General features: G+C 43.0%; 1 protein-coding gene across 1 annotated transcript in view; it reads left to right on the top strand.

Moving 5' to 3' along the window:
* Positions 1–26,001, top strand: part of LOC124622011 (neurobeachin) — a 1,442,121-nt gene that overhangs the window by 480,072 nt on the left and 936,048 nt on the right. Inside the window, exons 3-4 of the mRNA XM_047147563.1 lie at positions 19,809–19,909; positions 25,690–25,785. Coding sequence (XP_047003519.1) covers positions 19,809–19,909; positions 25,690–25,785 — 197 coding nt within the window. The remainder of the gene's footprint in view (positions 1–19,808; positions 19,910–25,689; positions 25,786–26,001) is intronic.

Genomic DNA, 26,001 nt, shown 5'->3' with positions numbered 1-26,001 from the left:
TCAGCTTTTCCTTGTTCATCAGTTGCGTTTTTGTGTAATCTCCTTTTTTCTATAAGCTCAACAACATCTACTGTAATCCATTTCCTCTTGGTTTTTGGGTTTAGTTCTTCCAACTGTCTTTTCTGCTGTTTTGTATATACCAGATTTAATTTGACCCCAGTCTTCATTTACTCCACCATGTTGAAAATTTTTAGCTAGGTTGTCTGTTTCGTGAGCATAGCGCTTTGGCAGTCCCCCGGGTTTCAGTTTCTCTAGTTCCCATTTAAGTCTTCTTCTTCTTACGACATTTGAATCTGGGTGAACTTTTCATCAGGATCAGGTTATGGTCACTGTCTGTGTCTGCAGATGGGTAGTTCCTGCAATCTTTTACCTGGTTCCTAAAACGTGCTTTCACTAGAATGTAATCAGTCTGCAGTCTCCACAGGTCTCCAGGGACCTTCCCTGTGTATCTTCTTCGTTTGAGATGTCGGAAAAGTGTGTCTGTAACAATTAACTGGTGTCTCGAGCAGAACTCGATTAGTCCGTCTCCTCTTTCATTTCATCTTCCAAGTCCATTTTTGCCAACGATTCCTTCCTCCGGTTCTTCACCCACAGTCGCTTTCGAGTCCCCCCATGACAATCAGGTTTCAATCTCCCTTAACATTTCTCATCGCATTACTTACTTCTTCGTATATTTCGTTAACGACTGCATCTTCTTCTTTGGGTGTTGGCCTGTATATTTGTATTATCACAGTGCTCTCTGGTTTAGTTTCAAGTTTCACTAGTATTATTTGAGAGCTATGTTGCTCATATCTCTTGACATGTGAGCCATAATTTTTTCTCAAAATTATTCCAATTCCTCCCATTCCTGGTTTATCTTTGTCAGTTCCGGTGTGAATGACTCTGTATTCTTCAGACCAGAAATCACCTGGTTGGGGCCACCTCATCTCCGATATGCCTAGGATATTGATTTCCAGTCGTTCCATTTCAAGTTTTAGGTTTTCTAGTTTGCTAAACTGAATCAGTGTTCTCACATTCCAAGTTGCTATGTTAAAATTGGGAATCTTTTCCTTCACCTTGTCGGGATCTTTTGCAGTCCCCACCCGGAGATCCGATTGGGGGACTATTTTATCTCCAGAAAATTTGTCAGAAGATACTGGCATGGTTTACTGCTGGTGCTTGGTATAACCGTAGTTGTTCAATGTGGTGGTTTCCCGTTGCCTTCCACATCCTGTGCCGTTGACCATCAGATGGTTCTTCTGCCTTTGGAAATGATTTTTCATTTCCAGACCAAGAGGGTGCCCTGCCGAGCAAATGCTGGAGTGATAACTTTTCACGGTCATCCCTCGGTCCTTGTCTACGTTAGCAATCACATGAAGTGACGTTGCCCACGCTATACCGCGCGGAGGTGTAGATCAGGAGTTTCCCTTCATCGGGTCTAGGATCTTAACGGCATTTCCTAGATCCTTTTAGTACAGAGAGTAACTGGTTCCCCAATTTTCTGGCAGAGTCCTGTAAGAGGAGGATATCCGCTTTATTTGTGTACCGACAAGAGCATACCAGGACAACAATATCAGGCAGTCGTGGTACAGGTATACTGACAGACAGACCATCGATGATTGCGGAGGGTTGTTGTAAAAACTCACATGTATCAGTGAAAGGAATCACTATTGAGCCCCAAAGCGCTGCTAGCAGTCCTGATAGCATAGCTCACAGTGCGTAGGGAGTTAAAGAAGAATGGGGCACAATGGTAGAGCTGCTGCTCATAAACCACGCATTCCTGTAGTCAGTGCTGAGCGACGCTTGGCGTGGTGTACTGACTGGATGCGATTGATGTGCAGTGGTGAAGCTTTCTGTGCCCTGTGGCAATCCGGTGGAAGGATTTGGGTTTGGCGAATGTTTGGAGAACATTACCTGGCGTCACGTTAGTGCCAGCAGTGAGCTGATGCTACGGTATGGGGCTGTTTTTCGTGCGCTTAAGAAAACGCTAAATGCGGAAGGATACGAATACATTTTACAGCATCGTGTACTACGCACACGAGAGGAACATTTCGGAGTCGATGTTTGCTTGTATCCGCATTACATGCACCCTGTTATAAAACAGCATCTGTGAGGCAATGGTTTGTGGACAACAGCGTTCATGAAACTAACTCTGCTGCTCAGAGTCCCACCATGAATACAATGGAAAGCCTTTCGAATGAGTTAGAACGTCGACTTCACTCCAGACCCCAGCCCCCAACATCCCTTCGTTCTCTGATTTCGGCTCCTGGCATTCAGACAGCTCACTGAAAGCGTCCTCGGTGGAGTTCAGGTCGGTATAAAGGCGAAGGATGGACACATGGATGTGCATTAATACGTGTCCGGATACTTTTGATCAAGTATATGTTACAAGTAAGGTTAGATAAAAGCCTTTTTAACGGAAATTATTGTGGTACTACCGTTTTGAGGACTGGATGTATCAAATTAGTGAAATTTGTAAAAGAATAAGTATTCTTTACGTTGATCGCTGTTTGCTCTGGCAGCGTAGGTATGAATGGAAATTTGGCAAACTGTGTATTTTCACTATCAGCTGCACTGCAGGCTCTGCAAAAGAGCCGAGGAACAATGACTGAAACATTGAGCAGCAAGTTTAAATATTTGCCATGGCTCAGCGCACCACGTTATACGTGACGTGCTCGAATTTCACTCGCCAGGTGGGCAGCAGTCTGACTGGCGTGCAGATCGAGAGAATCGTTCATTCAGGTAAAGCAAGCAATTGGATATAGATGTGTAGAGTTTAACAGACACACAGTCTGGGTTACCTCCGTCACGAAAGCAAAGCTGGTGGTTTTCATGAAGGATATGAGTTTACTAGCACTTCCAGTAAATGATACAGATACCTTGGTTCAGCCCAACATCACAACCACTTTACTGTATTCTTACAGCAGACTGTCGTATCATAAACAGCTAAAGGGGACAGACAGAATTGTATCATTTCACCCACATAGTCACACAGTTTAATATATATGCAGCATTGTAAACGACTCCAGTAATAACTCCATAAATAGCAGTAAAACTGGCAAAGTTTTGCAGAAGTTCGAAATATAGTGCGTACTTCAGTGCGAGATGCTTTCAATAATTTCCACGACGAAACTCGTCTCGAAATCTGGCAGAAACCCCGAAGAGATCTGGTCATACATAAAGCACACCAGTGGCAAGACGCAATCAGTACCTTCACTGCGCGATAACAACGGTGAAATCACCGATGACAGTTCCACTAAAGCAGATCTATTAAACACGCTTTTCCGAAACTGCTTCACGAAAGAATACGAAGTAAATATTTCTGAATTCCAATCAAGGACAACTGCCAAGATGAGAAACATAGGAATAGATGTCCTCGGTGTCGCAAAGCAGCTTAAATCACTTAATAAAGGCAAGGCTTCCGGTCCAGATTGTATACCAGTCAGGTTCCTCTCAGAGTCTGCTGACACAATAGCTCCATGTTTAGCAATTATATACAACCGCTCGCTCACAGAAAGATCCGTACCAAAAGACTGGAAAATTGCTCAAGTCACACCAATACCCAAAAAGGAAAGTAGGAGTAATCCGTTGAATTACAGGCCCATATCACTAACGTCGATTTGCAGAAGGGTTTTGGAATATATACTGTATTCGAACATTATGAAGTACCTCTAAGAAAACGATTTATTGACACGTAGTCAGCACGGATTCAGAAACTGTCTTTCTTGCGGAACGCAACTAGCTCTTTATACTCATGAAGTAATGAGTGCTATCGACAGGGGATGTCAAATTGACTCAATATTTTTAGATTTTCAGGGGGCTTTCGACACCGTTCCTCTCAACCAAACTGCTTGCCTATGGAATATCGCCTCAATTGTGCGTATCCAACGTTCCCCAAGAAAGTGTTAAAAGCCCTCTGTTGTTCCTGATCTATATTAACGACATAGGAGACATCTCAGTGGCCGTCTTAGATTGTTTGCAGATGATGCTGTCATTAGATGACCAAAATGAATTGCAAAATTATTTTGATAAGACATCTGTATGGTGCGAAAACTGGCAATTGACCCTGAATAAAGAAAAATGGTAAGTTATTTACGTCAGTACTATAAGAAATCCGCTAAATTTCGATTACGCGGTAAGTCACACAAATCTGAAGGCTGTGAATTCAACTAAGTACTTAGGGATTACAATTACAAATACACTAAATTGGAACGATCACATAGATAATGTTGTGGGTAGAGCAAACCAAATACTGCGATTCATTGATAGAACACTAAAAAGGTGCAACAGGTCTGCTAAAGACTGCTTACAACACGCTTGTCCTTCCTATTCTGGAGTATTGCTGTGCGGTGCGGGATCCGCATCAGATGGGACTGACCGATGACATGGAAAAACTTCAAAGAAGGGCAACTCGTTTCGTATTATAGCGAAATAGGGGTGATAGTGCTACAGACATGATACGTGAATTGGAGTGGCAATCATTAAAACAAAGACGTTTTTCGTTGCGACGGGATCTTGTCATGAAATTTCAATCACCAGTTTTCTCCTGCGATTGCGAAAACATTCTGTTGGCACCCATCTACATAGGGAGAAATCATCATCACGATAAAATAAGAGAAATCAGGGCTCGCACAGAAAAATTTAAGTGCTCGGTTTTCCTGCGCGCCGTTCGAGAGTGGAACGGTAGAGACAGCTTGAAGGTGGTTCATTGAACACTCTGCCAGACACTTTATTATGAATAGCAGAGTAATCACGTATACGTAGATGTAGAACTAGTATTGTGGTAAATCTGTATCTGTACTATTATATAAAGACAAGTCGTTGTTTAACGTTGTTACAAAAAAAATCTCGAAAAAGTTCCTGACCGATTTACGTCAGATTTGTACATGATACTCCACTAAACATTTGCGCAATCATAGGGCATATATATTTTAATATTTATAATATATAAATATACATGCTGTACATAAAGTCCGGGAACACTTCCAATTATTTATTGCACAAGAACCAAACATTGTATAGATATCATACATATGTCATTTTGATGAGAAACCCCGGAAGTTTTTTTTTTCAAGTATACCGCCACAGCGTAGTTTGGTAATTTGCCGGTAGTCAGCGCTAGTCGCAAACGTCGAAAAATGTATGAGGCCATTCATCTTCGCCGAGAGCACTGTCACTGGATATTCCTACTTGGACATATTGCAGCAGTGGCTGGTACCTCAAATGCAATCGGACTCTCCGTTCATCTTTCAGCAGGATGGGGCTCCACCCCATTTTCATCGTGAAGTTCGTGCGTATCTGAACACTGAGCTGCCGCATCGATGGATCGACCGTACTACAGAAGGGGCCAGCTGTTTCACGAAATGGCCTCCCCGATAACCAGATCTCACTCCGTGCGACTTTTTTCTGTTGGGACACATTAAAGATCTGGTGTATGTACCGCCTCGACCACGTTATGTAGCTGAGGTGCGGGAGAGAGTACGGCAAGCGACTGCCACAGTGGACGATGCCATGGCGAGAACTCGATTACCGTATTGACGTCTGCCGGCCCACTTATGGTTCGCATATCGAATGTTTGTAAAATAAAAAGCTTTCAGAGTTTCCCTTGAAAATGCAAAACGTATGACATCTGTACAATGTTTAGTTCTTGTGCAGTAAATAATTGAAAGTGTTCTCTGAGTTTAGGTACACCCTATAAGGAAACACTTTTAGCAAAAATCTTGCAAAGTGCTTGACGAATTTAGTTCACATCTCTGCACGATGCTCTAATAAAAACTGATACTGACATGGGCTCTATATTGTTAAACAACAATTTTGCCGGTTTTCTGTTAAAATCTAAATGCTACAAAGAAAACGTTGCGCTGCTCAGTTCCGTTAACACGTTCGTAGTCAGCTTTCCAACTAACAGCAGGGCATTTAAACCATTAGAAAAATGATTTCTCTCAAATATATTCTTTCTCTATATACAAGGTGATTCACGAAGATATGCGAATATTTTAATATGTTATTCCAGAAACAAAACTAAAGAATTAAGTTCATATAAACATAGTTTAGTTTCAGGGTTACGGCTAATAAAAGATTTTGCCTGAAATTTAGCAACTTCGCTAATATGAAGCCATCACAAAACTGTACGAGGTTAAAGTAAAGCACGATTTCCATTTGTATTGTTGTTATTGATCTGATGAATGTAATAAAACATGTCCCAGATGTGTATCTACAGTAGTTTTCTAAAACATCCAGGGAAGCAAAGAAGTAATTTCCTAAAATTTTTAATTTATTAACTACTTGGCCCAATTTGTTTTTTAAATTCCATACAATTGCACAAAGTTTTCAACAGAAGTTGTAGAGAATTTGATTTTGGAAAAATGATGGTAATAACGTTAACTGAAACAGTGTGAAAGTGTCAGATAATGTGATTTTATCAATACCATAGCACACGTGAATTCACCTTAAACCTGAAAAATACTTAAATTCACTTAATTACAGTGTTGTCATTATGTTCTTTCGCTGGACAATACAGAAAACTAACTCATTTCAAGGTTAGGAAACGACTTAAACAAGTCACTAACGGTTGCCAGCAATCACATAAACGTCTACATTCTTAATGGAGAGTAAACAAATTTACTTGTGTAATAATCGTTGCTACTCTGGATATTCTGGACAACTACTGCAGATACACGTCTGGGACATGTTTTATTAGATTCACCAGAACCAATAACAACAAAATAAATGGAAATCGTGCTTTAACCTCGTACAGTTTTGCGATGGCTTCATATTAGCGAAGTTGCTAAATTTCAGACAAAATCGTTCATTAGCCGTAACTTTGTAACCAAACATTTTCGGACCTATGTTTGTATGAACTCTTTTCTTTAGTTTTACTTGTAGAATAACATCTTAAAATATTTGCATATCCTCATGAATCACTCAGTATATGATTTTTAAACAAAAATTGTATACACAACAGTGTGCTGTTTTGTTTTCTTCCTCCCAGTCCGTTTTAAGAGAAAATAGGAAATTCGTTTTTATGGGTTATTGGTTTATAATTCTAATACTACTGCGGTATCTGAATCGTCCGAAACGCTGTAATTCTTCCCATTCGCAAATCAAATATGCAAAATATTGTATTTGGGGCTACTACTCCCACATATTCAGTAACTGGAGAGGGCTCTCTCACATTCCGTACACCAGCGATGCCGTTCATTTTCCCATTCATTTTAAGCGACTTCAACTCCCAATCAGTGTTTCGTTGACAACAACAATAAACAAGGCACAAGACCAGAAATAGACGACTTTTTCACATATACACATCATTCTCAGGTAGAAGAAGTTGTAAGTGGTAGAAATACCGAAGAAGTTACCGAGAGTTGAGCGCTGGACTTTCTTGACTTATAATCTGGCACTTGTTCTCCGAGCCGTAGTTCAGAAGTAGACGTGGATTGCAAATATCAGAAACAGTATTTTGTGAAGTGTCTGAATACAGAGACTGAGACTCAGAACAGTGGTTATGGAAAAGTGCCAAACGTCTGTGACTCAAGGGGAAAAAAAACCAAGGCAACAGAGAAAATAATACATTACGAGAACTGGTAACTTAGTTTGTGTCTTGAAATTAAAAAGTGTAATTAATTATTGTGACCGAGCGAGGTGGCGCAGTGGTTAGCACTCTGGACTCACATTCGGGAGGACGACGGTTCAATCCCGCGTCCGGCCAACCTGATTTAGGTTTTCCGTGATTTCCCTAAATCGCCCCAGGCGAATGCCGGGATGGTTCCTCTGAAAGGGCACGGCCGACTTCCTTCCCCGTCCTTCTCTAATCCGATGAGACCCATGACCTCGACGTTTGGTCTCTTCCTCCAAACAACCCAACCCAATTATTGTGAAGAAATCTGGGTAGACGAAGAGAGCTTTAGTATCAGCAGATGAGTCGTTATAATAGGTAGTATAATCATGGTGACATATAGACTGTGCAGAACGTGTCTGTGTGAGGAAGGCTTTCAGGACTCTGCCCTCAAGGTGAGATCGTATACTAGCATCAGCAAGCTGAAAGGGCCGACAAAAGATGAAAGTCACAGTGATGTCCAGACCATCTATACCTGGAAGCAAGGTTGTTTTGAAGACGCATTTTTGGAATGAATATGACAGACTAGAGGAACACTGCACACCTAGAGGTGCCCATTCACCAGTGCGTCAAATCCACACCTCTGCATAGACATTGGCGTCTTTATTCCCTAAGCCACCTTATGGTGGGGAGTGGTGATGGGGGGGGGGGGCGTACTTATAATATCCCTGTTTTATTTGCGAATGGTGCTGGGAAGAATGACTGCCGGTAAACCTCTGTACGAGCTGTAATTTCTCTACATGGAAGTAAGTAATACTTTTTCCCATCCATCTATTGATGTAACACCTCAGAATTTCAACATTAAACCTCTCCGTGATGTACTACAACTGTTTTGTGAAGTGTGCCCCTAGTTTGTTGAGCATCTCCATAATGCATTCGCGCCGACTAAATGATAGCGCGACAAAACTTGCTGCAGTTCGTTGGATCTTTTCTCTGTCTCCAATTATCCAAACCGATAAGTGTCCCAGACCGATGAACTCCGGCTGGACAGGCCTCGGAAGGTCCAACGGTACCGACCGACCGCCGTGCCATCCTCAACGGTAGGCGTCACCGGATGCGCGTATTGAATCTAGTAGGTCCTCATTTTGCCTCACAAGGGCTGAGTGCACCTCGTTTGCCAACAGCGCTCGGCAGACCAGAACGGTCACTCATCCAAGTGCTAGTGAAACCCAACAACGCTAAACTCCGGTAAATGGAAATGCCATGTGGCTAGGTCCTCCCGTCGGGTAGACCGTTCGCGTGGTGCAAGTCTTTCGAGCTGACGCCACTTCGGCGACTTGCGTGTCGATGGGGGTGAAATGATGATGATAAGGACAGCACAACACCCAGTCCCTGAGCGGAGAAAATCTTCGACCCAGCCGGGAATCGAACCCGGGCCGTTAGGCATGGCATTCCGTCACGCTGACCACTCAGCTACCAGGGGCGGATTAAACTCCGGTGAGGTGATGAGAATCGATGTTACCACTGCGACATGGCCGTTGGTTCCAGACGGATGAGCGGTACTCAATAATCGGTTGAACTTGAGTTTTTTGTCCACTTCTTTACTCGGTCAATTGCATTTCCTTACTAGTCCATCGATGAGTTTCAAGTACCTACTTTCCCTTCAATTTGTTTCAAAAAAATGGTTCAAATGGCTCTGAGCACTATGGGACTCAACTACTTTGGTCATCAGTCCCCTAGAACTTAGAACTACTTAAACCTAGCTAACCTAAGGACATCACACACATCCATGCCCGAGGCAGGATTCGAACCTGCGACCGTAGCGGTCGCGCGGTTCCAGACTGTAGCGCCTAGAACCGCTCGGCCGCTCTGGCCGGCCAATTTGTTTCACTTTGGTCACTTCACTTCAGATCGCTACAGATAATTACTCCCAAGTATTTTACCGTGGTTACTGTTTCCAGTTATTTGTCGCCAGTAATGTAATCGAATGTATTGGCATTTTGCATCTATTTGTACGCAATACCCAATGTTTATTTACATACAGTGCTGTTACAAATGAGTGAGGCGATTTATAAATTCATTGTAGCTACGTTGATCGACATATTGTCACAAAATTCAACACTCATACAGAAAAGCTCAAACTTCTGTACTGCTGCAGCCACACTTCAGATTTCTGCCGCAACAACGCAGTAGTGAGCAGTTAGGCAAGATGGCGTCAGGCACCAAGAAAGCGTATGTTGTGCTTGAAATGTATTCGCATTAGCCTACCGTAACAGTGCAACGATACTTCGAAGATCCACCAGCTGCGAGCTGCATTCGGCGATGGTATGCACAGTTTAAAGCTTCAGGATGCCTCTACAAGGGGAAAACGGTTGATGGCGTGCGGGCGAGTTTTGCACGTAGCTCACAGAAGTTTACGAAGAGAGTAAGCAGAGAGTCGAACGTGTCACAATCGACCGTTTGGAAGATCTGGAGGAAACGACAGAAGCTAAAGCCTTACCACTTGTAATTGCTACTATCCCTGACTTACAACTACAAAGTTACACAGTTGCAACAGCTTATAGAAGAGAATGAGTTTTGTGAGAAGCTCATCTTCAGTGATGAAGCAACATTTTTTTTGTGAATAGCATAGTGAGCAGGCACAATGTACCAATCTGTGAAAGGGGGGCGGGGGGGGGGGGGGGGTGGAGAATCTGCACGCGCTACTTGCAGCACATGTTTACAGTCCCTTTCTCTTCTGCGAAAAGGCCGTTACAGGGCAGGTGTATCTGGACGTGCTGGAAAATTGCCTCGTGCCACAGTTGGAGACCAACAGTGAGGAATTCATCTACCAACAGATTGGTGCTCCACCCCACTTCCACCATTATATTTGTGAATTCTTAAGCAGGAAATTGAGAAACTCTCCCGACATAATCCCTTGCGATTTTTTTTGTGGGTATGAAAAATTTTGTGTTTACACCTCATCTACCAACAAATATACCAGAATTGCGAACTCGCAGCGACAGTACTTTTGGTTGGAGCCCGCTGCGCCGAACGTGGGAAGAACTTAATTATCTACGTAATTTGCAGAAACAGTAAAGGGCATAAATGGAGCAGTTGTAAGATGCTCAGAAGTTTTTGAGTTTTTCTATGTGTGTGCAAAGCCCTGTGACAATAAGTCAAATAATACAGCTACAGAAAATCTGTGGAATCGCAAGAATCATTTATGATAACCTTGTATTTGTTCAACTGGAAGTCCCTGCTCCGACCGTCAATCCTCCGCAGTTATTTCTACGTCACACTACTATCTTTTGGTGCTGCAATCTTCATACCGACAACGTCGTCCGCAAATAACCATACGGATCTTGCGGCGTTATCCACTAGATCATTAATATGTGTTATAAACATATGTTTCTCTTGGTACTTCTGAAATTACAACTGTCGGGAGAAACATGTTGAGTTCTGTCTCTTAGAAAACCATGAATCCATTCACAAATATGATCCGATACTGGATCAGATCGCATTTTGTCCACTAAACCTTAGCGCGGAACTCTATTGATTGCCTTCTGGATAAGCCAAGGAACACGACAGCAACATGACTGCTTTGTCAACGGCGCTCCGGATTTCATGGACGGACAGGGTGAGCTCAGTTCCTCAATCGCAAGGTCTCCACGTACAGATTCCATGTTAATTTTTATAGAAGAGTTTCTCATTTTTCTAAAACGTCTTAGTCCATAACTATAAAACATGTCCCATAATTATGCCACAGACTGACGTCAGCAGTGTAGGCCTAAAATGATATACGTATGTCCGACGACCTTTCTTTGAAATGAGAATTACCTGCTTTCCTGTTGCTTGGTATCTTGTATTGCTCCAACAATCCACAACCTCCAACAACCCACAAGAAATTGTTGCTAGAAGGGGAACAGATCTTACGTGGCGTAGCAATGTCGGTAGACCGAATTCGGTATTTCGATCTTCTCTGTCATGCTAAATTTCGATGCCAGTATGATCATGAGCGATTGAATAGATGATTTCGATTCGCTTACTTACTTTACGTAAGAGCAAAAAATCTTAGGATTTTTTGTCAAATTTCTCCCCAGCATTTGACAACATCAACACAGCATTCTGAGGGAAGATGAAAACCTCAGTCTGTGAGTTTGAAGACATTGGTTCACACACAAACAGGAAGTAACCTGTTGAGAGAGACAGACAGGAAGCGAGTCGGGAGTTTCCCTATTAACAGAATGTCGCCACCTAATGCTTTATTTGAGGCCGCAAGATCAAAGGAGGTTGACTCCAGTCCGTGGTCGTTGGTATTTAGTATCGTGATCTATAATTAGATCATTGGGCGGTTTTTGAACTCCATGGCGGCGCCTGGATGACAGACACATGCGTGCAGTGGACTCCAGACGGCGGCTACTATAACGAACTTCATTCCATTGCTCGGTGCTTACAGTTACTGCGTTATGGGAAGCATGGGTTAGGGGTGCAGACGTGAGCTCTACCCAAGTGGGGGAGCCATCTCTCCCACAAACAGGTTAAATAAAGAATATGCATTAATATATTATTGACCGTGATTTGGATTTCCTGTCATGAGGTCCTTCACCTCCAGCACAGAGTAAGTCTTTTTCCCACCAATTTCTTTCTGGAGTGTGGTGAGGGAGGGGAGGAGGGGTAGGGGGACATCCTCTGGTTATGGCACTGTGCACTAGCTGAGTCGATTCCTGCTCATAAAGATGGGCAAACACACGAAAATTTTCGAACAAGACAACACATTCAATCAATTACGTTATTAGTGCATGTAGTTGCTGGACAAGGTAATACTTGCACCTTCTACACCAACAAGTCTGCACCGATTGAGTGACTTTCCTGACAATTTTTTGCTGTATATAATGTTACGGACAATCAAATAATTTAAAATCAGAGATGGTAAAATAATCTATATTAAACTGAGTGAAAGTTCAAATCCGCAGTAGCTGTTATTGTGTTCTCCCGCGTATGACGACCGGTTTCATACCCTGGAGGTATATCTTCAGGCCATACAAAACTAATACCTCATGTGCCCCGAACGTTTCACCCCATCTCTAGACGCCTGTGCATTGGAGGTTAGAGCAGTGGTTTTCTTATAGGTGGCGGAGGAAAACATTTCAGAGGCACCGCCGCTCAGAAAAGACACGAAGAGGCCTCGTCGAGTGGCACGAAGGGCATGAATGAAACCACTGCTTCCCTTGGGGCGTTGATTCCCACACATTCCGATGCCGAAAACAACAGCTAGCAGTGTGAAGAGCCATAGAAACACTTCTTTGACAACCTCAGCTACTGTTGACGCCCTGGATGATTCACCCCTTCTCTCAGGTCACCGTGGGGCTGCAACTCTGCTGAACATGATCTGACCTCTTTGGGAGTGTACCTACCGTAATTTTTCCTCTGTTATGCAAGGTAGAACCACTAGAGACCTTTCAAAACCGTTCGGCGAAATTGGAACGTGATCCGAAGCAGCAAAGGAAACATATGCTCTCTCAGTCGTCCTGTTGCGCGCCATCCTGTGGCGTGATCACCGACGGGATGCGAGAGGATGCGACATTGACTCACGCGTGAATGAATAGAATGGCAAAGGGTCCCTCTAACACCCTCAGTTCGGCAACAACCTCGGTCCACCCTCTCACCTTTGTTGGACACTTTAAAAATGTCCGTATACGGAGACAGCCATTCACTGATTCCGAGGCGCTGGTGTGACGGGCAACGATGTCGACACAACACAGCTGGGTGGCGCTACGTCGCTGAACTGGCACCTGCTCGCCGTATGCGAAACCTAAGCGGAGTCGAAACGGTTGCACATCCCTGCGGCACGTAGCCGTTGGTGACTCTGTTGCAGGGACATTTTGAAAGTGCTCAACAGAGATGCACGGGTGTCGCCGAACTAGGTTTTCTTTAGAGGGAGCGTTTGCCGGTTTATTTACGCACGTATTAATCCCGCACTACCCCTTGATCGTGCCTGAGAAGGGCGCGAAGCGGGAGGACTGAAGAAGCTTAAACGCCCTTTGCTGCTTCGGATCACATTCAAATTTCGTCGAATGGTTTCGAACGGTCCCTAGTAGTTCCAAACTGTATAGACAAATAAAAATTGCGGTCGCACTACACTCCAAAGGGATCAGATCTCGTTCAGTGGGGCTGCAGCTCTACGTGTCCTTAGAAAAGGGTTAAATCTTCTGGGGGTGTCAAGAACGTCGCTCTGCCCATTGCACTGCAGACTGTAGTTTTCGACCGCGAAATGTCTGGGAATCAACGCTCCGAGGGCAGGGCTGGTTTCGTTGACGACCTGTGTGCCACTTCCTGAGGCCTTTTCGTGTCGCTTCTGAGCGCTTCTGAGTGTTTTCCTAGGTCAACCAAAAATTTGAAAAAAGTATCGCGTGATTTCAAGGTTGGGTGCTGCGGTCCTGGCATCCATCATAGGGGCATCGAAAGAAGGGGTGACATGTGGTGAGGAGGTGATATGCCACCTTCCCATCGTGTAACACGTCCACGGTGGCACTGGGCACAATTGTTGTGAAACTGGATGCCACCTTACAGCTCAGGTGAGCTTCTGAGCTCTGATCTTTCTGTCGCCGAGCCAGAGCGTAATGTCGCATGGTGCCACAGTTTCACAGCGTGGTTTTAAGCACCTTTGAGCCCAATTTCAAACCTCGCGTCGCACTAGGAGCCAATGACACCAATGACAGGGTTTCGAAAAAGTGAACCGCTAATTGTATTCCGTGGTGTATATTACTAAACACTATCCTGGGACCCGATAGCGGTTGCAGTGTAGGGGCAACATAAATTCGATCTTCAGTATTCTGCGTAACTTTCAAAAACTTGTAATGCTGTCGTAATCTACTCATTAAAGGGTATAATATTATTTTAGAAGTGTAACACAACAAGGCAAGTATTACAGTTAGAAACTTTCTCGTATGTTTTGAGATGTTATAACTGACGACGCGCAAGAACCCGTATTTCTTTCATCCAGTATTTGAGAATTAGCGCACTTCCCGACTTCCAGTAAACTATACACATAATTTCAAATATTTATGAAACTTCTTCTAGCTGACATCCCCACAATATGATGAAAGGAAAAAAATGTATCGCTTACTATATTTTCGCTGTTCATGTAGTCAAATTTGAGCAACTTCTTTACTACCTACCCTATTCGCAACGCGCTTTTGATACGGGTTTCACGTAAGACACTGAATGTACGTGCAAAATTATATCATTGTGCGATGTATACAGTAGTTCAGGAGGTATGGCTTAGTAAGCATTAAGATACGTGAATAAATTGGTTTTGCTTAAAATGGAGTGCAGCTTCACAGACTATACTCATCTATTGTTTCATAATGAGAGCACTTATCGTCTTCGAACAGATTTTAAGCGTAATTTCAAACCTTTCCTAAAGTCTCCTTCGCTTACACGCTTCGAGGCAAATATATAACACGTTTAACTTATTTGTGAAGTAATAAGACGCCTGAAGCTGTTTTCTGCATGGGGATTCAGCTCTTTAAAGAGTCGAGCGTTTGATGGTTTGATAATATTGCGAGACCAAAGTCTGCGGTTTCAGATTTGTGACCCGGCTCCAGGCCAGAATGTCACGCAAGACAAAGTCGAGTAGCAAAAAAGTGTATGTTTCGTTGGCTCCTTCATGTTTCGCTTTGACTGGGAATACAAAAAGAAAACTTCGCCAGTTAACGATGTACTGCACACAAACCGATCCTTTACCCCCAGTGTGGAATGCGGAAGGCTGCTTTATTCACTTTCACAAGAAGAAAAACAGTACTGTCACTATGTAATACTATCTTACCCGATTAATTTTATCTTTCTGACTAGTGCCTGTTCGTTTTTGAAAAAATGTCACCAAGAGTATGACAGAAAATAATTCCAAAAGCGCTTTTCCGCACAACTTCCTGCACTGTACAAACATTACAGGGAAGGATTAGGTATGAAATAAGAAACCACTATTAAAATACTCCCAAATTAAAAAAAAAACACAATTATTACCTTAATTACGTAACTCTTTCACAATAATGACAGAGGAGGGAGGGAGAGAGAGAGAGAGAGAGAGAGAGAGAGAGAGAGATAGAGAGATAGTTAGTATTCATTACATTTTCAAGATTAACAGTCGTCGCAGGTATCTATATATTTCTTATAATTGTTCCTTTTCTTGAAATTCGCTGATGAATCCCCGCAAAAAGTATTGTTCGTTATCTCGCATATGTTCTTTTTTAACTATAATGTTTATTTCACTGATCTACATTGAGGTAACACTTTCTGATTACACTCTGCTCTCTCAGTTTCGCCGGCCGCGGTGGTCTAGCGGTTCTAGGCGCGCAGTCCGGAACCGCGCGACTGCTACGGTCGCAGGTTCGAATCCTGCCTCGGCCATGGATGTGTGTGATGTCCTTAGGTTGGTTAGGTTTAAGTAGTTCTAAGTTCTAGGGGACTGATGACCACAGATGTTAAGTCCCATAGTGCTCAGAACCGTTTGAACCATCTCTCAGTTTCCACTTCTTTTGCCCGGAGCCCGGTACTTCTGCGAGCGTATGTTCTCCTGACTACCGCTGCCAACAATAATGTACAGTGGCTACATTACTGCCAAGTCTTGCAGCAGTATCACAGAAGGAACATCCAGCTTCTCCTAGCCCAATTTTAAATGACCTCGTTGAAATTCGGTGAAGTGTGGTAGTGACGTCTTTGTCGCCTTGAAGACATTCTTCCTGTTAAGTCAACTCACCACATCCAATCTCAAAGGTAGCTACCGCTCACTACCGCTACATCATGTGTTTAAAGCAAACCCTATTTCCATGCTCACAGTGGCGCTACTAGCACTACTCTCGTGCGACCGGCGCGAAATCTGAATAGATATCATCTTTCAGATACAGAAACTCGCCTATCTTTTTTCGTTTATGTTGCACGACCCCTCGTTGGTGCTGTCTGTCATTCCTTTTTTCCTTCAGTGTATATTTTTTAACAAGTTATGGTTCCCCACAAAAGACTACGACGAGGTTCTGATAAGCGGTGTTTTTCCACGAACACTACGTGACTCGCTGTGGCCAAACCATGTGTAAACAGACATTCTTGAGACGCCTTATGTTGGCAAAAGAAGTGCAAACTGAGAGATGGTTCAAATGGCTCTGAGCACTATGGGACTTAACATCTGTGGTCATCAGTCCCCTAGAACTTAGAACTACTTAAACCTAACTAACCTAAGGACATCACACACATCCATGCCCGAGGCAGGATTCGAACCTGCGACCGTAGCAGTCGCGCGGTTCCGGACTGCGCGCCTAGAACCGCTAGACCACCGCGGCCGGCGAAACTGAGAGAGCAGAGTGTAATCAGACAGTGTTACCTCAATGTAGATCAGTGAAATAAACATTATAGTTAAAAAAGAACATATGCGAGATAACGAACAATACTTTTTGCGGGGATTCATCAGCGAATTTCAAGAAAAGGAACAATTATAAGAAATATATAGATACCTGCGATGACTGTTAATCTTGAAAATGTAATGAAAACTAACTATCTCTCTCTCTCTCTCTCTCTCTCTGTCTCTCTCTCTCTCCTGTATCTGTCATTATTATGAAAGAGTTACGTAATTAAGGTAATAATTGTGTTTTTTTAATTTGGGAGTATTTTAATAGTGTTTTCTTATTTCATACCTAATCCTTCCCTGTAATGTTTGTACAGTGCAGGAAGTTGTGCGGAAAAGCGCTTTTGGAATTATTTTCTGTCATACTCTTGGTGACATTTTTTCAAAAACGAACAGGCACTAGTCAGAAAGATAAAATTAATCGGGTAAGATAGTATTACATAGTGACAGTACTGTTTTTCTTCTTGTGAAAGTGAATAAAGCAGCCTTCCGCATTCCACACTGGGGGTAAAGGATCGGTTTGTGTGCAGTACATCGTTAACTGGCGAAGTTTTCTTTTTGTATTCCCAGTCAAAGCGGAACATGAAGGAGCCAACGAAACATACACTTTTTTGCTACTCGACTTTGTCTTGCGTGACATTCTGCCCTGGAGCCGGGCCACAAATCTGAAACCGCAGACTTTGGTCTCGCAATATTATCAAACCATCAAACGCTCGATTCTTTAAAGAACTGAATCCCCATGCAGAAAACAGCTACCGAAAGGGAAGATCATCGTGTTGGGCGTATGACTCTGGTGCATCGAACTTCATCTGCAGCAGCAGTCTGACATGAGAGCAGTTGGCACCACAGCGACACTACGAACTGTTACAAATCGCTTACTTCACGGACAGCTCCGAGCCAGACGCCTTGTATAGTGTATTCCACTGACCCCAAACAACCGCCGTATGGGACTGACGTGGCGTCAAGCGAGAGCTCATTGGAGGCAGGGTGGAGGACTGGAGGTCTGTAGTGTTTTCTAACGAAAGCAGGTTCTGCTCGGTGCCAGTGATGGCCGCGTGTTGGCTAGAAGGCGAACAGCTGACGGCCCGCAGCAAACCTGCTTGCGGTCTGGGGCACAGCAGGAGCACTCTTGTGGCAATCCCACGCACCCTGACTGTCGTGCTGCTATTCGTGAGCAGCATTCCACGAGTTTTTTCTCACGATACCGCCCGCCCACATACGATTGTTCTAACCCAACATGCTCTACAAAGTGTCGACATATTGCCTCGGCCTGCTCCATCACCAGATCGGTCTCCAATCGAGCACATATGGGACTTGGTCTGACGATAAGTCCAGCGTCATCCACAAACAGCATTAGCCGTCCCTATACTGACCGACCAAGTGCGACAGACATGGAACTGCAGCCCACAAACTGACATCCGGCACCCGTAAAACAAGATGCGTGCACTTACGCCTGGTTGCATTCAACATTCTGGCGGTTACACCGGTTATTAATGTGCCAACATTTCACATTTGCAGTGGCTTGTCTCGTGTGTTCATTAACCTGTGATCTTGCAATATTGATCACTTACGTATATTACGTGGACGAACGTATTCCAGCAGTTTCAATATTCTACATTAATTATTTTTTGGTGTTGTGATTTTTTTTTTTTCGTCAGTGTGTATGTAGAGGGTGACTCAGCTGCCCCTACCGTTGTCAAAGATGAACAAAATCTTTTTGTAGGAAACTTCATGTAGTTAAATTTAGTACTGGTGAACGTTTTAGTTATAGCCATAGTTTTCGAATTATTCGAGAAAACCGTACAAAAGAGACCTTCGAATGCACCCATACTTCCACACTCGGCCCCCATCGGCCAGTACTTGTAGTAGGTTGTTCATTGCACTCTCTCCTACCACTGTGACTGCACAAATTATTTCCCACATTCTACATGTTTTGGTCTTCATTAAGAGGTTTTATTCCAGCAACTGCTTAGTCGAGCACTTACAAATTGTAAAATTGGCATTTGTGTAAATTTCACCCAAATATTTTGTGAATTTTAAAAGCATAAAATAAAACAATTACGTCGTTTTATTCCTTAGGCCTTCTGACTACGAAACTACTGTACTTGTAAGGGTTAAGTTTGGATTGAATTGTGAGCGTAATTAATTTTAGCATAATTACCCTCACAGGCACGTTTAAATTACTAGTTTTAAGGACGGTAGCCGACCATGCTCATGGAGTAACAGCCCACACAATAGAGACAAAAAAAAAATCGAATTTTGGGAATAGCTCGTGTGGCCGGAAATTTTTTTCAGTGGGAGGAGGGAGTGCCGCATACTAGAAACACTGACTGGTGAAGGATGAGTGTGGGGTGGACTTGTGTTTGAAGGACACTTTTGTACGTTTCCTTGAATAAGTCGAAAACCGTTGTCCCCAGCGAAAAGGTATCCAATAAAAAACTGAACTCCATTACATTTCCTACAAAAAGGTCCTGCTCATTTTTTTGTGTTTAGGACTAATAGTTTGCGTGTAGAGGGCGAGAGAAAATGAAAATCTTGTGCGTGGCTTATGAAGGCCAAACATAACGTTGCAGGTTGCATAAAACGACAGCGTTCGGGGCAGCTGAATCATCTTGTATATTAAAACGAAATGTGAGCGAATTCCACTGGTCTTTAACTATTCAGTGTGCACTGAGATGATGATAATGGTGTCTTCATAATTACTATTTTCATTTTCTATACACAGGAACATAACTGAACTTTTATTTCTTCACATCTTTTTATTATCATAATTCATTGAAAACTTTCTCAGAAACAATTTTTGTGGGATTTAATTTTCTGCAAACAAGAGTCGCTACTCAGGAAAGCAGTAAAAAATCACAAGTAGTAGACTAATTGATTGTTTTTTGATTGCAGATCTCCTGATTGAAATGTTGGGCGTACTGGCCAGTTACAGTATTACTGTTAAAGAACTGAAGCTGCTGTTTGGTGCAATGAAGGCTGTGAACGGAAAATGGGTAAGCTGAATTGATCTATGTCATGTGAGACAGTGATCAAAAATGAATATATCTGTGACGCTAAAGGGTTCAAATCTGATCCGCAAAATTGAATCCATGCATTGAAGGCTCTGACTTCGTTGGTTGTTATCGGCTGTCGCGTTGGTGTATTCTTGTTTATAACTGATTAATGGAACACCTACACTCATGAAATATGTCAGCAATATTATGACTGACCTTTTCTTCCTGTTGTTATCTGGATGAACTTGCTTGCTTGCTAATCTGTTCAGCAGTTCTTCCACAAATCCTACGAACCAACCATCCCTGGTATCCCGTTCACCCAACTGGGCCACAAGTTTCCGAACACTGATGAATTCTACCGATGGATGTTTTAAAGTTACTGCGCAGATAGCTGCGGGGTCACATCGCAGCCGATCACATCGCCCGAACGTACAGACTTCAGACGTCGCTCAGTGAAATTCAAATCAGGTTGTTTTCTTCGGTCGAATCGAGCACTGTTCTCAAACACGAAGTATAGCCTCTGATAAAGTGATAAGTTTGGTGCGAGAAGGAGTAGTTTGCGGCATTCTGAGGATGAAAAATAATTACATTCGGGATATAGCTCGGAATCTGTGGAATGAAATCGCAGCTTAATAGGGAACAACGAGTAGGCAAAATCTTTATCGGAAGTTTCAGGCGTAAATTATAACCTCAAAAACTAATTTATTCAAGTGAGAAGGGTGTCGTATCTTACACTTACACTTACAGTTACTTTTTTCGGTTGTGTGGGAGCGAGCATTTGCTGTCTACGGATTATTGTTGTTATTACTATTATTTACTGGCGTTTTTATGCCAGTAGGATGGCAATTGTTACATGAATTAGTTTGCAAATGTGGTATATGAGTTCCCATTTCTCTGTGCTTTAGCTGTTCACAGTTTCCTATTCTGAAACTCAAGTTTATCTTTCACACGTGTGCCGAACGACAGTCGTTGAAGATTAATTCACATATTATGTTTATTTTGCTGAATTTATCTGAAGTTGTACAAGGTGTTGTAATCTTGCTTTTCAGTGCCACCACGTATGTAATTGTTTCCCTCTTCGTCTTACATATGCTCGTAAAACTTGTCTGGTTCTTGCAATAACTGAAGAAAGTGTACAGTACTCTCCATGTTCTTTTCCCAATCCATATAGTTCATTCGTTTAATAACACAGCCTAAATGCAGCACTTATCTGCAGTCGCAGAAGCATTGCGGCATCCGTCTTGCCCAAGGAGGTTAAAATACATTCTAACCTTATCGGTCGAGTAGTTTATAATCTTACGTAACCTCCTTACCCTGCGCCGAAAACGGAAGAAAGAGACCGGACGCACTGTGAGCAACCTGTCGGCCGACGTTACGAGGCGACCACTGGCAACCATGTGTGGTGACCGTGCTACTGTGACTGTGATGCTTAGGTGCTTACCGTGTCGGCAGCCCTTCCACTGTTGGCAATTCGTTCCTGTTGATCGTTGCCAGTCGGGTGGTAGTATACAAAGGCAATGAGAATCTTGAATTGACTTGCTTAGGCGGGAGAGTCCATTGCTTTTATTGACCTGGCTGTTATAGACTGTAACGTTGGTTGCTGGTTTTCGTATGTATTTCCTGTATTGTGTGTTTCTCTGAATGTGATAGGATTTCTTGAGATTTGTTGCGTATTTCAGTGTCATAGCCCCGTAGTAGGGTAGGAGTAGGAATTAAACTCCATGCAGGAGAAATAAAAACTTTGAGGCTCGCCGATGACATTGTAATTCTGTCAGAGACAGCAAAGGTTTTGGAAGAGCAGCTGAACAGAATGGACAGTGTCTTGAAAGGAGGGTATAAGATGAACATCAACAAAAGCAAAACGAGAATAATGGAATGTAGTCGGATTAAATCGGGTGATGCTGAGGGAATTAGATTAGGAAATGAGAAACTTAAAGTAGTAGATGAGTTTTCCTATTTGGGCAGCAAAATAACTGATGATGGTCGAAGTAGAGAGGATATAAAATGTAGACTGGCAATGGCAAGAAAATGTTCCTGAAGATTTAGATTTAGATTTAAGTGTCAGGAAGTCGTTTCTGAAAGTATTTGTATGGAGTGTAGCCATATATGGAATTGAAACGTGGAAGACAAATAGTTTGGACAAGAAGAGAATAGAAGCTTTCGAAATGTGGTGATACAGAAGAATGCTGAAGATTAGATGGATAGATCACATAACTAATGAGAAGGTATTGAATAGATTTGGGGAGAAGAGAAATTTGTGGCACAACTTGACAAGAAGAAGGGACCGGTTGGTAGGACATGTTCTGAGGCATCAAGGGATCACCAATTTAGTACTGGAAGGCAGCGTGGAGGGTAAAAATCGTAGAGGGAGACCAAGAGATGAATACACTAAGCAGATTCAGAAGGATGCAGGTTGCAGTAGGTACTGGGAGATGAAGAAGCTTGCACAGGATAGAGTAGCATGGAGAGCTGCATCAAGCCAGTGTCTAGACTGAAGACCGTAACAACAACAGTGCCGTTGTGAGCTGGCGAAGCCAGAGAATATGCCAACAGTAGTGTTGCCGTATTTAGCGGGCACCTCGTCGGGACACACTGGTGTGGGGGTGTAGAAATTAAATAAAAAATTTATTGACTACAATTATTTTTATTTAGAACGCAGTTATATGGTACTTCTTGCGGTAGAAGCAGTTAGTACATCATTTTTTTCGGAAGACTTCATCTTTTTCAGCAAGTCTTTTTTCCCCTTCTACATATGTATAGAACTTCATGCAAGTCATTACTGTAACATTGATTCCACAGTCCCTGATAGCAGTAGAGTTCTTTCGTCAGTCCACTGGGCCGGCATCAGCGAGAATATCCTTTCCACGGTGAAGTTGTATGAGGGAATAGAAAGCAAATACTCGCATAATTTTAGCGGTTGGCATTGACGTTCAGGATTTTCGTTTTCCTTAAGATACACTACTGACTATTAAAATTGCTACACCACGAAGATGACGTGCTACAGACGCGAAATTTAACCGACAGGAAGAAGATGCCGTGATATGCAAATGATTAACTTTTCAGAGCATTCACACAAGGTTGGCGCCGGTGGCGACACCTACAACGTGCTGACATGAGGAACGTTTCCAACCGATTTCTCATACACAAACAGCAGTTGACCGGCGTTGCCTGGTCAAACATTGTTGTGATGCCTCGTGTAAGGAGGAGAAATGCGTACCATCACGTTTCCGACTTTGATAAAAGTCGGATTTTAGCGTATCGCGATTGCGATTTATCGTATCGCGACATTGCTGCTCGCGTTGGTCGAGATCGAATGACTGTTAGCAGAATATGGAATCGGTGGGTTCAGGAGGGTAATACTGAACGCCGTGCTGGATCCCAACGGCCTCGTATCACTAGCAGTCGAGATGACAGGCATCTTATCCTTATGGCTGTAACGGATCGTGCAACCACGTTTCGATCCCTAAGTCAACAGTGGGGACGTTTGCAAGACAACAACCATCTGCACGAACAGTTCGACGACGTTTGCAGCAGCATGGACTATCAGCTCGTAGACCATGGCTGTGCTTACCCTTGACGCTGCATCACAGACAGGAGCGCCTGCGATGGTGTACTCAACGACGAACCTGGGTGCACGAATGGCAAAACGTCATATTTTCGGATGAATCCAGGATCTGTTTCCAGCATCATGATGGTCGCATCCGTGTTTGACGAAATTGCGGTGAACGCATTTTGAAAGCGTGTATTCGTCATCGTCATACTGGCGTATCACCCGGCGTGATGGTATGCGGTCCCATTGGTTACACGTCTCGGTCACCTCTTGCCCGCATTGACGGCACTTTGAACAGTGGACGTTACATTTTAGACGTGTTACGATCCATGGCTGTACCCTTCATTTGATCCCTGCGAAACCCCGCATTTCAGCAGGATGATGCACGACCGCATGTTGCAGGTCCTGTACGGGCCTTGCTGGATACAGAAAATGTTCGACTGCTGCCCTGACCAACACATTCTCCAGATCCCTCACCAAATGAAAACGTCTGTTCAATGGTGGCAGAGCAACTGGCTCGTCACAATACGCCAGTCACTACTCTTGATGAACTGTGATATTGTGTTGAAGCTGTATGGGCAGCTGTACCTGTACACGCCATCCAAGCTCTGTCTGACTCAATGCCAAGGCGTATCAAGGCCGTTATTACGGCTAGAGGTGGTTGTTCTGGGTTCTGATTTCTCAGGATCTATGCACCCAAATTGCGTGAAAATGTAATGACATGTCAGTTCTAGTATAATATATTTGTCCAATGAATACCCGTTTATCATCTGCAATTCTTCTTGGTGTAGCAATTTTAATGGCCAGTAGTGTAGTAAGCCACTTTTCTTCCACAGAGTGTTTAGACTTCCATTTTCCCGAGTCACGCTTAGTTCCTAATAAGCTCTTCAGAAGCATATATTCCTGAAAACAAACATTTCAAACATTACTAGCTTGCACTCGTTGTTCGTGTTACGTTTACAAAGAATCATCATACCAGTCGCTATTCAAATGGGAACTGCGCGATTCTTCCACCATGTGGCGCTGCGTAAATAGTTCCAGCTCCATCGTGCTGGAGAAGTCTTGTATTTTCTCGTATGATGCCGTTAGATCTAATAAGGTGCTTGCATTATCGATAAAGGATACGCAACGTGCAACACCAGCTGTGAGACGACCTTGCCAACACAAACTTGTTGCCATAAATAAAACTGTGGCTTCATGCAAATGTTGTGTAACAGATGGCGTTACTTCAGTACTTGAGCCCAGCTTGTAACAGTATTTTGCAAAATCGGGACAAAATTGGATCTTGTCGAGATGTCGGGACAAGATCTATAACAGTAATGGTTCCGACATATCAGGATGGATGGCAACCCTAGCTAGGCGGAAAACTGTCTGTGATAACTGAGTGATATGTTGCATAGCTCGAGATACAGGTTAGGATGAAATGTTACAGTCTGACTGAGAGTTGGTGAAACCAATAAATATGACTAAAGGAAAACTAGCTGTGGTGACTGACTGACCTGTAGCGTAGCCCAGTGATCATTTTGAAAACATTTAGGGGTATTTTTGGAATGCTCCGATCCATGACCTTGTGGTTATGGAGGAACCTGAGAGTACAATTTAAATTGTATGGAATATCCTGTTTTATGTGGCAATATTCTGCACTATACATTCCACTATGCCGCCACATAATTTCATTTACAACATGCGATGGCATTTATCAAGTACTGTTTTTTCATTGTTTCCGCCATCTTGCCTAAGTATTCTACTCATCATTCATCCATTTGTCGTAGTTGCTTCTCACCATTCACAATGAAAAAAGTTACCAACTACATGAAGCAGCGGAGAAACTGCCGACACCATAAATGCACTTATACCTGTATTTTCTGATTCCTACCTTGTATGCCCTAATCAGCGCCACCTCGCTGCCCCAAGCTCTTTTTCCCCCCACTCGCCAATCCTCAAAGAAATCATAAGAAGAAGAATGACATGAGAGGATGCGTCTGACTGCTCAGTATTATTGAGACCAGGAATTGTTTAAATTGTTTAGTGGTGGCTTGTCTGGTGAGCAGCACAGTAATGTGATTATTGTGTCACAATATTTTGGTAATGGTGCCATTAGTATAACGTGTTCTCAGATGAATTGATGTTTAAAGACCAGTAGTATTGATTTCAATGGCTATGTAATAGTGGTTTGTATTTGACTAAGTAATATCTTTCTTTCTCTTTCTTTTTTTTTTTAATATTTCAGCCAAGGCATTCACCAAAACTCCTAAATGTTCTGCGTCAGATGCCTCAAAGGAATGGGCCAGATGTGTTCTTCAGTTTCCCTGGCCGAAAAGGCTCTGTGAGTATTCATACATACATACATACATACATACATACATACATACATCAATTTCAGTAACTCTTGAGAGTTGTAAAATGTATTCACACATGTCATACTTATTATAAAACACACAGATGGTTGCAACAACAAATATTTATTTATCTGCTGATACATATTTCTGCAGGTTGCCATAGCTATTTTGTAAGTGTGTGGTAATGGAAATTGAAGACTAGA

Source organism: Schistocerca americana, chromosome 7 (genome assembly GCF_021461395.2).
Source record: "Schistocerca americana isolate TAMUIC-IGC-003095 chromosome 7, iqSchAmer2.1, whole genome shotgun sequence".
Taxonomy (NCBI): Eukaryota; Metazoa; Arthropoda; class Insecta; order Orthoptera; family Acrididae; genus Schistocerca; species Schistocerca americana.
Note: the sequence above shows the minus strand (reverse complement) of the source record. Positions and strands in the feature narration are given on the sequence as shown.